The 17778-nt window shown below is 44.8% G+C and overlaps 1 protein-coding gene across 1 annotated transcript in view; it reads left to right on the top strand.

Moving 5' to 3' along the window:
• Positions 1-3428: 3428 nt before the first annotated feature.
• Positions 3429-17778, top strand: part of Gpc4 (glypican 4) — a 109447-nt gene continuing 95097 nt past the window's right edge. The window contains exon 1 of the mRNA XM_047537152.1: positions 3429-4163. Within this exon, the coding sequence (XP_047393108.1) occupies positions 4004-4163 (160 nt within the window). The 5' untranslated portion in view covers positions 3429-4003. The remainder of the gene's footprint in view (positions 4164-17778) is intronic.

Genomic DNA, 17778 nt, shown 5'->3' with positions numbered 1-17778 from the left:
GATCTGGGAAGTTGCACATCTACTGTTGACCCTAAGTGAAACCTAGAGCACTGTATTTTCTGACCAAAAATAGCATGGGATTTAGTCAGAGACCTTAGATATCAGTCTTAGTTCAGTCACTCAAGAGCTCTGTGGCTCATCAATGTTCATAGTTGCTCAATTCACAATAGCCAGACTGTGGAACCAACCTAGATGTCCTTCAATTGATGAATGGATAAAGAAACTGTGGTATATATATATACAATGGAATATTACTCAGCTATAAAGAATGATAAAATTATGGCATTTGCAGGCAAATGGATGAAATTGGAGAACATCATGCTAAGTGAGATAAGCCAATCTCAAAAATCCAAAGGACAAATGATCTCACTGATAAGCGGATGATGACACATAATGGGGGCTGGGGGGGTGCAAGAATGGAGGAAGGAGGGACTGTATAGAGGGAAAAGAGGGGTGGGAGGGGTGGGGGGGAAGGAAAAAATAACAATGATTCAAACATCATTACCCTATGTAAATGTATGATTACGCAAATGGTATGCTGTTACTCCATGTACAAACAGAAACATGTATCCCATTTGTTTACAATAAAAATAAATTTAAAAAAAGAGCTCTGTGGCTGCAGATAAGTCACATAACTTTGCATATCTATTTTTTTTAAACTCCAAATTTTTTTGTGGAGGCGGGGAAGGTGCTGGGGATTGAACCAGGGTATGCTAAGCACATGCTCTATCACTGAGCTATACCCCAAGTCCCACCAAAATACCCAAGTTTTCTGAATTACATGGGTATACCTGGAAAAACTACAAATTGTAAGGTATTATATGGTGGACATATATTTGTGCAATGGAATAGTATCCATTCATAAAAAGGAATGTTGTACTGGTACATGCTACCACATGGGTGAACTTTGGAAGGCATGATGGTAAGTGAAAGAAGCCAGACACAAATGTCCCATATTGTATGATTCATTTATACAGAATGTCCAGAATAGGCAAATCCATAGAGTAAGAAAGCACTTGGGTAGTTTCCAGGGGTTGCAGGGTACACAGTTTCATTTTGGGATAATAAAAATGTTCTGAAACTAGATATGGTGTGTGGTTGTACAACATTGACTATACTAAATGCCACCTTACAATGGCACTTTAAAAGGGTTATAATGGTCTGAGAACTCATTCAATCTTCCATTCTGAACTCAGCCTCCAATCCAGAGAATTTATAAGGAGTAGGTGCCTTTCCACCCAGAGCCTCATAGGAAGAGAAGAGTTGAGGAGGCAGGGAGGGGAGGGAGAAGGAGCCAGGGCCACCTGAACAGCTTCCCTTCTGGATGATAGATATTTGTTTCCTTGATTGCCAGTTGTTCACCCTGTTTGTATTTAAATGAAAGGAGGCTTTGAAGTGGGAGCCGCCTCTGAACAGGGCTTGGGGTTACTGGCTCCCATGGTAAAGTTCAGACTTGTTGAGATCTGTTTGTAGTCACATGTTACTGTTTCTGGTGGAAAAGCCTCAAGTTTTGGTTAATAATAAATTAGGAGGAATAGAAGGAGTAAAATCTGAAGGAGGGAAGGAATGAGTTCCTCTTGGACTTGATGTGAGAAGCAGCTTTCTAATCTGGCCCTGTGGTTTAGGAGAAACATTTTTCTCTTATAGTCACTGGGTTTCATTTTATTAATGTTGGTTGCATCTCAGATCATATTCTCCTTGGTGAAAAACGTCTTTAAATAAGTGCATCGATAAAAGTTAAAAGTGCTGGGCTAAGCCCTAGCAACGCCTTGAGGACTTCATGATTATCAGTATAAGGAAAACTTGGACTATTTGAAAGTCCAAGCTTGAAGATGGCTGGTATTTGATGGTAGTTGAGTTTGCGTGTTTAGAAAAATTGCTGTCTTCAGAATTAAATGTTCAGCCAACCCACAGAAATTGGAAGTCTCAGTTACAGACAGGTCACAATCTGTTTATGCGGATGATCTCCAAGAGTTAATACAATGCAGAGGAGCCTGCAGTGGGCATTCAAAACAACAGCTAAGCTGATTTCTACAGCTCCTCATAGCCAACCATGTCAACGTGGTTTACAAACAACAGTGGAGGACTTCTCAACAAACCCTCTGAGGGTGATAATTGTAATGATGGTTCATATCTTCACCCTATGTAATTTTATGGGAATTGAGAGTCTAGCCAAATAATAAGTTCCAGCCCTTTTTATCTGCCCAGTTCCCAGCACACTCCCGAGGTGTCTGAGGCACTTCTCACCCTAACCTCTTAAAGCAGATTGTAACAATAACAACAGTAATGACAAGTTCCCAATCTGCACAGTTCCCTTCATTAAAGGAGCCCTGGGAGCTTCAAAAACACTCATTAATGGAATCTGACAAAGCTCGGAAGGTGGGAAGACTAGCTCATTCCCAGTTTTCTGGTGGCTAAATGGAGACTGGAACCCAGAGGGCTGTCAGTCTCTCTCAAGTGCCCTGAGGGGGAAGAAGGATTTGGGGTCTTCTGCTCCATTAATCACTGTGACCCTGCAGTCAAGAGTCCAGGGTTCTGAACTCACTTCCCCTAAGTGCTATTAGCAAGTGGCTTTCTTTCTGGGGGGCTGCAGTTCCCTTACATACACAAGATGGGGTTGGACCTGAAGGTCTCCAAGGTTTCTAGAATCAACCCTGACTTTGTCCCCTAGGCTTGAGTTTCCTGTGTTGAGTGTTTCTCCCGCTTCAGGTTTGATTAGACTTTTCTCCGAACCGGGACCTGGGTGAGGGTGGGTGACATGGGGTGGGGTAAGGGTAGAGAATGCCCGCCAGGGTCAGGGACAAATCTGAGATTCATGAGCCCTTTTGATGGGAAGCAGGTCTGAGGCGGTAAGGTGAGGCTCTAAGGCCAGTTCGCATTTTCAGGACCCTCTGGTGCTAGCCGCGAAACAATGAGAGTAACCTGGGCGCCTTCCTCGCCCAGCCCAGGAGTTGGACGGTTAGGAACATTCCCGGATGCGGGGTGGCAGCGGGGAGCCAGGTATCGTGGCAGGAGGGCTCCTCGCGGCTTTGGTGGGCGGAAGGCCGGTCAGGTGGCCGCGCAAAGAAGGCCCATGGCTCAGAAGTGGGCTTAGGGGACAAATCCCAGGCCTCCTGGTTCCCCAGAACTTGGACCCTTCAGCCGGGAGAAACTGACCTTTCCTCTATGGGTGGGGGGCGGCGGGTAGGCTCCCCGCCTCCGAGGAGGAGGGGAGGAGGGAGGAGTCCGACGGGGCGTGTCGCGCGAAGGAGCGCCGCGCGCCCGGTGCGGCCCCCTAGGAAGTGGATTTGGCCGCTCCGGATCCAACCCCGCTTCCAGGTTTTCTCCCGGCCCGGCCCTGCGTGCTCCCGCCTGTCTCCGGCCCCCCCGCCGCCCGCCCCCTCCCCCCTAGTGCCGCCCGCTTGGCCAAGTTTGCCGAGCGTCGCTGAGCAAGCCGGCCAGTCAATCAGCGGCAGAGCTGAGAAGGGCACAGCGGTGCGGCCGAGGGCAGAGTGAGCAGAGTCGAGTCGAGCCAGGCGAGCGGACCAGCGCCGGGCAACCCGAGCAGCGCTCAGGGAGCGCCAGCCGACGCTGCCCACACCCTCCGCGGTCCTGCGGCGTCTGCCACCTTCCCTTCCTTCCCCGCGCCCTGTCCCTGCTCCGCCGCCCGGTCAGCGTGCCTGGTTCCCTGCCCCGCGGAGCCCCCGAGGTCACCGGCCAGTGCCTCCGCTCCCTTGGGCCGCGCGCCGTCGTCTTCACACCCTCCTCCTCCTCCTTCTCCCCCAGCCGGGAGCCTGGCACCGGGGACCGTTGCCTGACGCGAGGCCCAGCTCTACTTTTCGCCCCGCGTCTCCTCCTCCTGCTCTCCTCCACCTCCTCCCTTCACCAACTCCAACTCCTTTGCTCTCTCGCTCCACTGGGAGCCACCGACTCCGCGCCCCTCGGCCCGCTCCTGCAGCGCCGTTTCGCGTCCCGTCGCATCCAGTCCCAAAGGTGGGGGAGCGTGTCCGTCCCTGCCCGCACCATGGCACGGCTCGGCTTGCCCGCACTTCTTTGCACCCTGGCCGTGCTTAGCGCCGCGCTGCTGGCTGCCGAGCTCAAGTCGAAAAGTTGCTCGGAAGTGCGACGTCTCTACGTGTCCAAGGGCTTCAACAAGAACGATGCCCCGCTCCACGAGATAAACGGTAGGTGGGAACCCCCGGGGCGGGTGCAGAGGCGGGCACCCTGAGAAAGGGGCCGCGGACGCCCTCCCCTGCAGGTCCCCGCGCGGGACCGGGACCCAGGTAGTGGAGAGGGAGGAATGGGCAGGCGGGAGAAAGTGAGAGCGAGCCAGCCCCGCGAAGAACGTGCCTCGCGGGCGCGGCGGCCCCCAGGCAATGCGAGTGAAGGGGCGCCGCCGGTTTGCCCAGTGCCACTCCCGCGCACCGCTTCTAACACCCCTCGCGGTCTTCCCAGACCTGGGAAGCCACTCTGGCCCTCAAAGTGCGTGTCACTGGCTCTCTCGCCTTTTCCGGGTTGCACTCTTGACTGGCTCCCCGCTTTGTTGTGTGGGTGACGAGAGGCCGGGTGGGGGTGGGGGGAACCTCCTGGAGCTTGCAGATGCCGGGGGCGCAAGACGTGGAACTTGCTGTTTCATTGATGTTCTTTTAAAACCCCTCTCCCCGCCTCTCTTCCACCGCTGACACGGATTAGGAGTTTTAGTAGCTGCAAAGGCTTTAGAAGCCGCCTTTAAAAAGCGAGCGACTCTCCCCCCACTCTCTACCCCTCCAAACCCTGACTTTTCCGAACTCTCCTGCTTTCCGGAAGGTGCTGGACAAGAAGGGTATTTTCCCCCCTTTCTTTTTTCTCACCTCATTTTAAGGGTTAATTGCACATTCAATTACAGACCTTTGAAAGGACTGATTACAGGAAACCTGAATCTCAGTTTGGAGATGTTTATGCAAATGAAGACGGCTTAGCCTCTGAAAAAGTTCACCGGATTTCAGCGCTGGGGGCTGCAAGGGGTGTTTGTGAAAACCCTTCTCTGAGCGCTGGGGAGGCAGCATTCCGGGGGGGCGCCCTCGCCCTTCGTCGCGAGGCCGGCAGCGATGCCGGGGTGGGTCCTCTCCGGGTCGCACTCGCACATTCACAGCAGCCAACTGTTGCGCTCAGCCCTGCGGGCTGCGCTGGGGCTGGTGACGGCAGCGGCGGCGCAGGTAGCCTGTTCGCCCCTGGGGCTCAAAAAGAGCCATGATCTAGCTGGCTGGTGGCCAGCACATCCTAACGGAGGAGTGAGCGATTCTTACCCTGGGGGCCAAGCCTCCATTCCGAACCTTTCATGGAAGTGAGCAGAGCCCGCCTTAGCCTCGCCTGCTGGTTGCCCGGGTGGGGCAGGCAGGGGGCCGGCAGCCAGCAAAGCAAATAACTGTAATTTTAACCAGGCGCTTCCAAAGGCTTAGGGAGACTTGGGGGCCATTTTTTGGAAGGGCTATTAATAACCCTGGAGATTAAGTGCAGTCATCAATTACATATAAATTACAAAGGTAATTGAGGGAAGTTGCTGGGCACTTTTGGAGTATAACCGGCATATGTCTAGAAATAGAACTGAAGAAATTGTTGGAGTAGCCTAGGCGCCCACTGCACCTTGGCAGTTATCAAATAACTAGCACACTACCGATTAAAGACTGTTTGCCCTTCAGCTGCCTGTCTTTTTGGGAGCTCAAGTATGTCCTCAGAGCCGCATGATTTTATTGGTTGTATAGCCCTGAAAAGCCCTCTTTCTTTCTCCTCTTCCTCCCGCCCAGCCAGAAAAAGTGACGTGAACCAGCAGCCACTGAAGCTTGGGGGCTCCGCAGGTCAGACCTGGGGTCTTTGTGCCCTGCACAGTTTGGGCCTGGGTGCAGTGGAGATGATTGGCGTGAAGGTTACAGTTGTCATTCCCACGTTTTGAAGGGACAGATGCAGCTATGAACTTAATGGGAAAGTGACAAGTTTTCATCTTCTGCTCATGCAAACAATATGAGCCTTTGAGATGGACTGGAGGCATTCAGGGAGTGGGCTGTGAAATCCCCCTCCCCAGTTTCTCCAACTTTGCTGTGTGCAGTCTCTAGAAATGGCAGGGAATCTTTCCCAGACAGCATCTCAGGAAAAAGGAAACTTGAAAGGTGTTCAGGGACTCCGTGCTCTAGGTGTTCCCTTTGATTGTCATGGTCCCTGTAACACACCTGAGGGGGTAGTTTTGCATAAATATCTGTCCGAACCTCCGCCCCAGATGGGGGAGTTATTAGTGACCAGCAGCAGGAAATGGAAGCTAATGTGCTCACACCCAAAACATTTTATTCTTTTTGTCTTGTCCTTCATCTCCCTCCCAGGGCTGCTGCTTTTATTTCCCCTTTTGAATGACCTACTGGACTGCATTCTCCTGAGGAACAAAGGAAGTGCCTTTTTAGCTGGAATCCTTGGAAGACCACCAAGGACTTTAGCTCATGCAGTGCAATTTCGCACCACTTTCAACAATAACAAAAATGCATGACTGAATGGCTCAAAAATGTGGAGTGTTAGAGGCATTCGTTTGAGTCTAGGACACTGTCACAACACAGACAGACCCAAGTAAATACCTTTAGAAGGCCAGTATAGAAACAGGGGTAATCTTTACCATTGCCCTGGCCTCTCCAGATGCATACATTAGCCTCTTAGCCTTATCTCCTTTTATTAGGAATCTAATTTAGGTCATTTTGGGGGGGATAGTCAATATAGTGACTTGTATTCAGTCTAGGTCTGATATATATATTCAATTCAAAACATCCAGGATTGTTTTCTAGGCAAAGGGTCACAATGTCTGGATGCCTATCTCATTGAGTCCAAGTTTAAGGTTTTTTTCTCAGTGGTCTTGCACTTGCCTTCTGCAGGTTTGAACAGACTTTAAGAATACTCCATGTTCTGAAGGAGCCTCAGTCATAGGTCATAATTAGGGCAATCTGATGTGCTCTCAAGGGTGTCAGGGAGTATATCATGCTGTCAGGGCTCCTAACTGAGGTCCTGCATTGCCTGTTGACCTGACCCCTGTACTTCTTAAATGATGGGGAGCTCAGATGCCAAGACCAAAAGGGATCATTAACATAAAAGATACATTTTTGTTCAGCTTTTGGTGGCCATATCCTTTTGGAGTGCCTACTATGTGCAGTATTCTGTGCTCAGCATCATGAAGGCAGCAGGAAGGGTAGGAGGGTCCTCTGCCACCAGGACCTTGCCTGCTAGTAGGGAGATAAGCCATGCACACACATCACTGGAGTGCACCATGGGGTGTGACAAATGCTATGAGTGATAGAGATGAGAAGTGGGGGCTGGGGGTGTGCTCAATGGTAAAGCGCATGCTTAGCATGTGCAAGGCCGTTGGTTCAGTCCCCAGCATTAAGGGAAAAAGATAAGAAGAAGGGATTTGGGATTAGAGTATCAATTAGATGATGCTAGTTCATTATTAAAAAAATAATATTAGGGGCTGGGAATGTGGCTCTGTGGTAGAGCGCTTGCCTAGCATGTGTGAAGCACTGGGTTCGATTCTCAGCACCACATAAAAAAATGAATAAAGGTATTGTGTCCAACTACAAAAAAAATTTTTTAAAAATATTAATAAATCTAAAAATCTAATGATTTTTATTATGACTTCAGAAAGAGGATGAAGTATTGTTACTAATCTGATCTTTGATGAAATTATGTTTGAGAGTGGGGAGTTGGTTAGAAATGTTTTTGAGCTTGCCAAAAGTCCCTTTCATAGTGGCTGTGAATGATACCAAGGAGAACTTTGTGCTGTGGTTGTGATTTTGGAGTTTTCATTTCCTGTTCCTATTTATTTTCATGAGCTTACACCTATGAGCATGTGTCCACATATGAATATGTGCACACACATCTCTCTATCTCAGAGGAGAGAGAGAGAGCACGCTTGTGTGCATACATGCACTCTGGAGGGGTATTAATAATTTCTGATATTGATTTGATTATTATGTATACGTCTTCAAGATTTGTATTCCCCCTTCTCCAATTCAAATAGCTGGGTTGGATTTTGCAATGAACTTGTTATGTCTTATTCTTCTGCAATCATCAGTTTTGCTTCTGTGTTTCACTTGAGGAGAGGGTCTAATTGAGTGAGCCACAGGACCCATCACTTTAGAAACTGTCCCATGTGTTACAGGAACTATCTCCTGGACATGCTCAAAAAAGAACTTAGTAAAAGTTCTGGCTTATGCAGCTCAGTCTCTAGTTAGAACATACAAATATAAAATGTTTGATTCAGCATAATTACTATTTTCCTTTTTTATTTGATTCACATCAGGTTGCATGCAATTTCAGGATTAGCTGGAGACTAGACTGAGGAATTTGAAAAAGGAAGTTTTTTTGTTATCTATACAAGGGAAACTGACATTGGTGTTAATCTGAGTCACTTGGAAGTTTGTCTTTCTGGCTCCCTAGTAACATTAACTGATTTAACACTGAGTTTTGTTCCCACATATGTTTATAAAAAATGCACCTTGGCCTTATTTTACAAGCTGGTAGCTGTTGAGTGCTTTTTCTTGGTCTTGCTCCATACTGAGGATTTTACATGATTGTCTCATTTGAAGGCCACAGCCACCATTCAAATCATAAACATCATTATCCCTATTTACAAAAAGACAAGGAAACCGAAATTCATAGGGATTAAGAAATATATTCATAGTCTTATAGCTAGTGAGTAGCAGAGGTGGACTTTGAACCCAGGTCTTACTTGGCATGGAATATAATCTGTGCTATGTTGTGGTTGTGATTTTGGAGTTTTCATTTCCTGTTCCTATTTATTTTCATGAGCTTACACCTATGAGCATGTGTCCACACATGAATATGTGCACACACATCTCTCTATCTCAGAGGAGAAGAGAGAGAGAGAGCGCATTTGTGTGCATACTTGCACTCTGGAGGGGTATTAATAATGATGTATCATGATGTATCATGAGACAAGAAAGTACCTTTTCTATTTGTAGAGGGGTTTAGAGATGTTAGTTGTGGGGTGACCTTCAACTGACTGGTAAAAGATCGTAAGAGAACTGTCCTTACACTGTAGTACAGAGGATCCAGGCATATCTTCTGCAGGCAAAAATGTCAAACCCAGACTTAGACAATGTAGTGTTAGTAGTAGAAGGAATGTGAATTGTTCATGGGCCATGGGGAGCCAGAGAGGATTTTTGAGGAGGAAAATGTCATAAGTCAAGTTGTTTTAGGAAGAAAACTAGTGGCACTTGGAATTGGTGAGGTAAGAGATAAAGACAGGAGGATCTATTAGCAGGCTGTTTTAAATAGTTTTTAACTGGTCTTCCTGCCTTCCTGTTCCATTCCAAACATTGCAGCTTAGTTTCCTTATGATGCCACTTTGAATGGAGTCATTTCCCTGATTTGAGCTTCAGTGGCTCCAGGTATCTCAAGTGATCCTTCTTTCATTGAGTTGCTTAGCTTTCTGTACCCTCTTCCTCCAAGTTCCTTGCTTGAACCCGCTGCATGTCTCCTCGTGTAGTTAACAGTGTATGCAGGCACATGTGTGTCTTCTCTCCTGAACCCAAAGCAACCTAAGGGCAGAAATGGCAACCTCTTTGTCCACCAGTTCTAAGTGTGGTACCTCAGTGAAGAGTGTTAAACAAATGAGAGGATGACATAGATAATTCTCTTACTTTCTCTGTCAGGACACCAGTGATGTAATGGGATTATATATGGCTTCCATGATAGAGTGTGATCCCATGATCTGTTGATCTCCCAGGAATCTCTGGATCTAAACACTTGGGAAGTAAAATAAATTTAGAGTAAATCTCCATGATATGTTGGTATGACTTGGACAGCATTTTTATTCTTTGAGGGGAGTGCTTGTCTTTACTGCTTCATTAATAACTGAGTGCTATAAGAATTTTTCAGAAAGATTCAGAATTCTCTTTTTTCTTCATGCTTTGAGATAACCTTCTTTAGGAACAATTGAGATGGTTGTGATTAGGCAATTTATAACACATTTAGGAAAGTATTTTACCACATTAGATTCAGAGTATGGAGCTTATTCAATGCACATCAGATACCTTTTAACTAAAAAAAAAAGTCCTTAAGTTTATTGTCTTTACCAAGTAGAAGAACACAGGCTTAAGAGTATCAGAATATTTTATATAAATAAGCAGGCACACTAAAGTACAGGTAAGAACTAGTATTTTCAATTCCACTTGGTTAAACATCTGTTGCTTGCTATAGAGAACATGAAAGTGCAGAAAATTCATGAAGCAATTCCATCCTGGAGGTAATTTGAAATATTATATTTAAGTTCTGATGCATTTAATTTAGCAATCTGGTGGGAGAGAAAAATCAAAGAGATCCATCAGCCAGGTATTCAACTTTTGAAAAAGAAACTCTAACAAATGTTAGAAATTAGGAAAAAAATTGAATGGAAGAGTTAAAGTCAATAACCTCCAGGAAGCCTGGAAACTATGTAAAAACATCTTATTGGAAGCCCAGATAAATGTGTGCCAGACATCAAAAAGACCAGCTGCTTGGGGGAAGAAAAAAAGAACCCGGCATGACTAACTGGCAGAGTAAAAGAGGCTGTTTCAGGGAAAAAGACATCTTTTACAAAATGGAAAGCGTTTAGACTGATAGGGAAGTCCACTATGTGTGGTAAGGAAGGTACAAACCAGAGATTAAATGGGCCAACAGGGAATTGGAAGTGAGCCTTGTGAGAGATCTGAAAAAAGCTCAATGAAGGTGATGATGATGGTGAAAGGGTAGGCTGAGTCCAACCTATCAGAGGAAAAGCAGTATGGCCGCTGCTACCTTTTTTTTTTTTTTTTTTTTTTTTTGGTACTGGGGATCAAAGTCAGGAGCACTTCACCACTGAGCTACATCCCCAGTCTTTTTTACTTTTGATTTAATTTTAAGACATGGACTTCCTGAATTGCCCAGACTGGCCTCCAACTTGTGATCCTCCTGACTCAGCCTCCTGCGTTGCTGAAATTAACAGGTGTGTGCCACTGTGCCTGGCACAGTATGGCTTCCTTAAGGGGAAACCATGCATGACCAATCTCCTAGAATTATTTGCAAGAGAAGCATGTAGGCAGGGTTGGGAGTATAGCTCAGTGGTAGAGTGCATGCTTAGCATCCACAAAGCCCTGGGTTTCATTCTCAGTACACACACATACATACACACACACACAAGGAAACAGACATAGTTTTTTTCAAAAATATTATGCAGTGGAATTTCAAGACAAAAAATATTTAGAAAGTACATTTACTTTGGGATTGGCAGTGGTGTTGGTGTATCAAGTTATTGATGATAGAAAAGTAATTGAGGGAGAGAAGATCCACTGCCCTATGTGTAGTAGTTTACATGGAGAAGAAGAGCTCTCTCGTAATGAGTAGTTCTAGCCTAGCTCTGTGATACTTAGTTCCCTGATACCTTTGATGAGATTCTACCCTCTTTGAAAAATGGGGATGGCAGGGTGCTAGAATGATGAATTAGACCAAGGATTCTCAGCCCTGGTTGCCCATTAGAACTATTTGGGTAGCTTTTAAAATATACTCATGCCTGAGTACCACCCCGCACCTTTTACGTCGGTACCTTCTAGGGGCGGAGCTAAGTCATGGTACTTTTAAAAAGTTCCTCCGTGGTTCTAATGATTTCCCACAGTTGATAACCATTGTCCTACATGGTACCTTAGGGTCTTTCCCTCTCTGAGATTCTGTGATTCTGAACTTTGCAATGAAATTCATCATAAAGTGTTGGCTCAGGGGAGAGCTTGAATTTAGTCTCTATGCATGCTTATTTTAATTTTGGCTAACTTGGATTTAAGAGAAGATCTGTTAAATTTGGGGAAAGATGTTTTAAAATCAAGATACAAGTATAAACCACAATCAGTCATGCTTTGCTGCAGGTAGAGACTGAAGACAAGGACATTGAGAGTACTTTGGAAAGAATTAGAAAGGAATTCAGCTGTGCTGTCATTTATTGATTAAATGTCAGTATGCTAGGTGATATTTCTTCCCTTTCTCTTTATTGGTAAAATAAAAAAAATCTCTTTATCCCTTACTTTAATGCCCTCTTTGCCATGTGTTTATTCTCTTCAAGTATCTTATCAAGAAATAGAAGTACAGTAAATCCCTAGGCTTCTGCCCGGCACAACCATCCAGACACAGCTGGGAATGTGGAAGTGAGTTGAAAAGCCAAATGATGGAAACAGCTGTTACAAAGCCCATGCATTCTACTTGGAAAAAGACCTTCATAAATGTATCATCAGCAAGACGTGTAAAACAGGATTTAAGCTTTTGAGGAGTTTACATTCAAATTAGGTAGATGGGGTTTATATGGTAGAAGATAAAGCACTTTGGTTATCTGGTTTCCCAATCCATGGCTGATTAGAAGTAGTAAGTGGTGTTGGGGGAATGGAGGGGTTAGGAAGGGATAGTTTTAGAGACAGGTAAGACTTGATATCTGGGTGAACTAAGAAAGGACAGCATGAAAACTGGGTAGGGGGTGACCAGAAGTTGAACACAGTACCCTCTAAACTTGCTGATTAATCTTGGCAGTTTGAAACCCTTTAGGATGGAACGAATGCTCAGAGCCATCTGAGAGCACTAGTATATTTCAGGGAAGTAGTAAAGAATTATGTTTGGCATATTCTGATTTAAAATTTCAGAACGTATATTTTAGAAAGAGTTCCATTGGCTATTCTCAAAAATATAAAAGCTGTTCTTTGAAGGGGGAAAGTTCAGTTAATTTACACTTTTACCTATTTAGAGCACCCAGTTTCTCAACAGTGCTAAATCCATGAGGAGCCATTCTATGTATCACTTTGTCTTTTTATTAAAAATGCATGTTAAAAGGACTGGGGATGCCACTCAGTGGTAGAGTGCTTGCCTAGCATGGACAATGTCCTGGGTTCCATCCCTAGTACTGACAAAACAAAAATGAAAAAAGTTAAAGACTGTATATCATTAATTTGGTAGCTTATCCACTTGAGAGCCTTTGGTTTATGATTTTGTTCTTCTTTACCTTTCTTTCAAGCCTTCTGGAACATCTGAGTTAGATAAACTGCCTGCTTTGTTCACCTTGGGAAACTTACATTCTGACCTGAAGTCACAAGAGGCAAGACAGTTGGTTCTTAGTTAGGGGTGACAGGTTTTAAATATTTGAATATTAGTTTCCCTTTTAAACATTTACTAAACTAAGTAAATGTATAATCATAAGAAAAGGAACATTAGAAGTTAAGGATACTGTCTGACCAGATAGCAGTTTGAACCTTAATAAAAAGAAGCCCCTTCGCCCTGTTATGCCTAATCTCAGAGACCATGTATCCTTAATTCCTGTCACACTGCATGACAGGTGGCAGGTCCTTCCTTGAAAAATGTTTTGTGGTTCAAACAAGTTCAAGAATTATTTTTGATTTTTGTATCCTAAGAATATATATTTCTGTTCATCCCTGCCATAGTCTGGATATTTGTATCCCATGCACCTCCCCCAAATTCATATGTTGAACTCCTTACTCCTGGGTGCTGATGGTACTAGGAGGTCCTACATTTGGGAGGTGATTCCTCATGAATGGGATTAGTGCCCTTATAAGAGATCAAAGGGCCTTGACTGTTCTGCCATGTGAAGTTACAGTGAAAAGATGGCTATCTCTGAACCAGGAAGGAGGCCCTCATCAGACACTGTATCTGCCAGCACTGTGATCTTGGACTTCCCGGCCTCCAGAACCGTAAGAAATACATTTCTGTCATTTATAAGCCACCCAGTGTGCTGTTTTTTTTTAAATAGTAGCCTGGACAGACTAAGACAATGCTTTTTAAATTTAATGAATTTAAGCTATTTATTTTTAAATTTCTAGCACACTTTGACCTAGATGCCTAAGAAAAAAAGGGAAAAGGAAAGTATCATTTTGTTCCCCTTAACCTAGAACACAGTGCTATTTCTTGGCATGCTTAGAGGAGGGAGCTCAGTGTTTCATGTGGTTTGTTTTAAGCTGGGTAGACTTCTGGAATTCGCCTGTTTCAGCTGTTAGGCTGTGCCTGCCCAGGTATGTTAGAAACTGGCTACCTTTGCTCCTGTCTACCAGGATACTTCCTACCTCTTCCCCTAAGGCCCTTGGGGTCAGGCCCTGGTGTCCACTTCATCCTGGTCATTCTTTCCTTGCCAGTCCTTCTCACAGCTACTTTGTCAGCTTGTCTTTTGCTAGCCTCTTAAAGCCTGGCTTCGTTCTTAAACTTCCAGTCTCTGTCTACAGGAGCTGGCTGCAAGTGGTTTCTTTTGGACTATAGAGCTTTTCTTAGTTCACTAAACCCTTGATGTCTGCATCCGAGCAAGCATTAACTCTGGAATATGTTTTTTTCTCCTTAAGTTATTGTTTCTATTCTACCACACAGTTGTCTCCATTGAGTTTTCAGTCTGGTGTTTGGTTAGAGATGAAAACAAAGCACCGTGTCCTTGCAAACTGTAGTGTAAAGCATGTGGTTAGCAGTTACTACTTGCAATGGTCCAGTCTGAGTGGGAGTATCATTTTTCTTGGCAGTTACTTCACAGAAAGTCCTGTTTTTTTGGTGCCAGAATAAGCAGTCATTACATTCCTTCCAATTTATCGTCAAATTATTATCTACTATTGTTAAAATTGCCTTAATTATAGAATATTTCTCCATGCTAAGATTTTTTTTTGGTTCTGGGGATTAAGCTCAGGGGTGTTGTACCACTGAGCTACACCCCCATACCACTCTGTAAAAAAATTTTGAGACAGAGCCTCACTGAGTTGCCAAAGCTGGCCTTGAACTTCCCATCTGCCAAGGCTGGCCTTGAACTTGTAGTCTTCCTGCCTCAGCCTCCTGAGTAGCTGGAACTTAGGCTGACCCCATACTAAGATTTTTTTTTTTTTTTTGGTACTAGGGATTGAACTTAGGGGTGCTTTACCACTGAGCCACATCCCCAGCTCTTTTTATTTTTTTAATCTGAGACAGGGCCTCGCCAAGTTGCTGAGGCTTGCCTTGAACTTGGAATCCTCCTGCCTTAGCCTCTTGAGTTGCTGGAATTACATATGTGTGCCACCATGCTGAGAGTTTTAAAAAAAGCTAAACAAGATGACTTTTTACCAGTGTACCTTTCAAAAGAGTCCTTAAAAGTCACCCACTTATTAGGATGTCAGAAACTATGGTAAGGATTATAGTTCTTTGTGTTAATGGGGAGATTTTTTTTTCAGAAGGGAAGAAGGAAAGGAGTTCCCTTTAAACTGAATTTGAATGAAATGCCCCCAGCTGGCCTGTTGGTTAATATTCTGCTTTGTTGTTTACCGTTTTGGAACTCTGTCTCTACCCCCCAGGTCCGATGGACCTGGAAGCTCTTCTGATGGGAGGTCAATTGATCATTAAGCAGTGTGGCAATCTTAGACAACATTTTTGTGTTCTTCAGGTTTGAGGGAAGAGGAAGAAATAACAACCTTTCAAAATAAGGAACTGCATCAGTTTTCTTGTTATCTGAACAAAGATTGAGATAGCTGGTTGAGAAGTGTTTCAGCTTAGCTGGCCTTTCATAAACTCTGCATTTGGTTCATGCTCTCAAGATGTGTCCAGAATCTCCTGTCTTCTGACCACGTCAGCAATTACTATCATGACTTCAGTGCCCATCACCTCTTGCTTGGATGCTCGCAGTTGCCTCCACCAGTCTCCCTTCTTTGACTCTTACTCTCCTTCCCCTGCGCTCTCAGTGCAGCAGCCATTGTGATCATCTCTTAAACCTGAACCAGATCACATCACATCACTGCCCTGCTCAAAAGGCTCTAGTGGCTCCCATGCCACCGAGAGCCCATTCATGCAGCCTTAGAGGATGTGACCAGTAGCCCTCTCACTCTAGCCATGTTGGTTTCTTTTCCTACAAGCACACCAGGCGCAGTTGGGGTCTTTGCACTTTCCTTTCCTTCCCTTCATGCTGGGGTCTGATTCTAGGCCCTAGAGCCATGCATGTTAGGCAAAGGCTCTACCACTGGGACATATCCCCAGCTTATTTGTAGGACCTGGAACATCCTGCTTCCAGATAGCAGCACTGCTCACTCCCTCATGTTTTAGGACTTTGATTACCTATCACCTTTACAGAGAAGCCTTGTCCCTCTTCCTCACTGATTTCTTTTCTGGAGTTATCAACATCCAACTTGGGGTCTGAGACTTTGCCTGTTATTCACTGTCCTATACTCAATGTCTAGCACATTGGCACTCAAAAATGTTTGTTGAGTTGCACAAATTGAGTACTTCTTGCAAATAGTATGCTCTTAGGAAAAAATTTGCAGAAGATATAGTTGATTCCTCAGGACTTGTGAGTATGATACTATACATCTGAACCCCCATCTGTAGAAAGGGGGTGTCTAGGCTGAAGATTCATTCATTCAGAAAGTATTGAATGACTGTTCTTTGGCAGGCACTTGTTGTAAAGCAGTGAAAATAGAGGACTTAAGCCAGGCCTCATACTCACAGAGCTCACAGATGAAATGGTGAGACAGATATTGACTCAGTAATTCTACAGATCAGTATTTAGTTCACTGTGAGAACTACTTCCTTGGAGAAGCCCTTGGAATTGAGTATAAGGCTGGGGGAAGGGGATCAGACCAAAGTATAGTTTTTTCCCAGTGCTGGGGATGGAATCCAGGGCCTCGAACATGCTAGGCAAATCTCTACCACTGAGCTACATTTCCTCCTTTTTTGGAGGGGGCGGGGCACAGGGAATTGGACCCAGGGAAGCATCACCACTGAGCTCTATCTCCAGCCCTTTTTAAACATTTTCTTTCGAGTCAGGGTCTCCCTAAAGTTGCCAAGGCTGATCTCAGACTCGTCATACTTCTGCCTCAGCCCGCTGAGTGACTGGGATTACAAGTACATGTCAATACACCTGGCTAAGAATGAATTCTTTTGTGGTGGAAACCTATTACATACCAAGCAAGTGCTCTGCCACTGAGGTATGCCCCCAGCAGCAAAGATTTCTCAAATATTCAGGCCCATGGAGGCTCTTCTTATTTTCCAGGAGCACTGCATTTATACCATCACGAGCCCCTGCCCCTCCAGTGATTGGTCACAGTTCTTGTTTCTGGCAGTGCTTCCTGAGGCAGATTCTAGAGTACATGTCAGAGCAATGCAGGGGACATGAGCCTGTTTTCAAGGCTTACAAGAAGCAGTTTTTCTGATTGTATACTCTGGCCATCTGTATAGATGTTGACTTTGCATAGGAACTGGAAAACATAAAAATTAACTGTTAGACCACTTTGCATTGTTTTCTGTTGTGGTCTGCAGAGGAACCAGACTATAAATACTAAGGCCTTCGGGTTTTTTTGTGAAAGGGTAGAGTCTACTTTCATTACCATAGAGACCACAGAAATACTGATTATTTGAATGGCGAGTGGCTCAAAATGATGCCCTCTGGCCTAGCAGTGATTGTTACAGTAGAATTCTTGCTCAGCTAAATATGGATGGAATATCTCTTGTCAATTGGTAATAGGATTCCTGTCCTTCCCAAGCCTTTGTTAATGGTGACCAAATGGGCAGATTGCCTCTAGAAAGAGAGGGGGACCCTGGCCACCAAGAGCAAGTACAGATGCTGGTCAGAGAGATTAGGATTGTAAACAAGTGGAGCCCAAGTGATAAGTGTTCTAGCACTTACTGTAACAGGATGGGAAGGAGCATTCCTTGCCACATGGCCCTGCTATGAGAATAGGCCTTTCCTTATTTCAAGAGAAATTGCTTTTCAGAATTTTATTTGACTTTATTTATTATTAATTCCTTCCTTCTTTAAAAAGTAGAGATTGAACC

This window comes from Sciurus carolinensis, chromosome X (genome assembly GCF_902686445.1).
Source record: "Sciurus carolinensis chromosome X, mSciCar1.2, whole genome shotgun sequence".
Lineage (NCBI taxonomy): Eukaryota > Metazoa > Chordata > Mammalia > Rodentia > Sciuridae > Sciurus > Sciurus carolinensis.
Note: the sequence above shows the minus strand (reverse complement) of the source record. Positions and strands in the feature narration are given on the sequence as shown.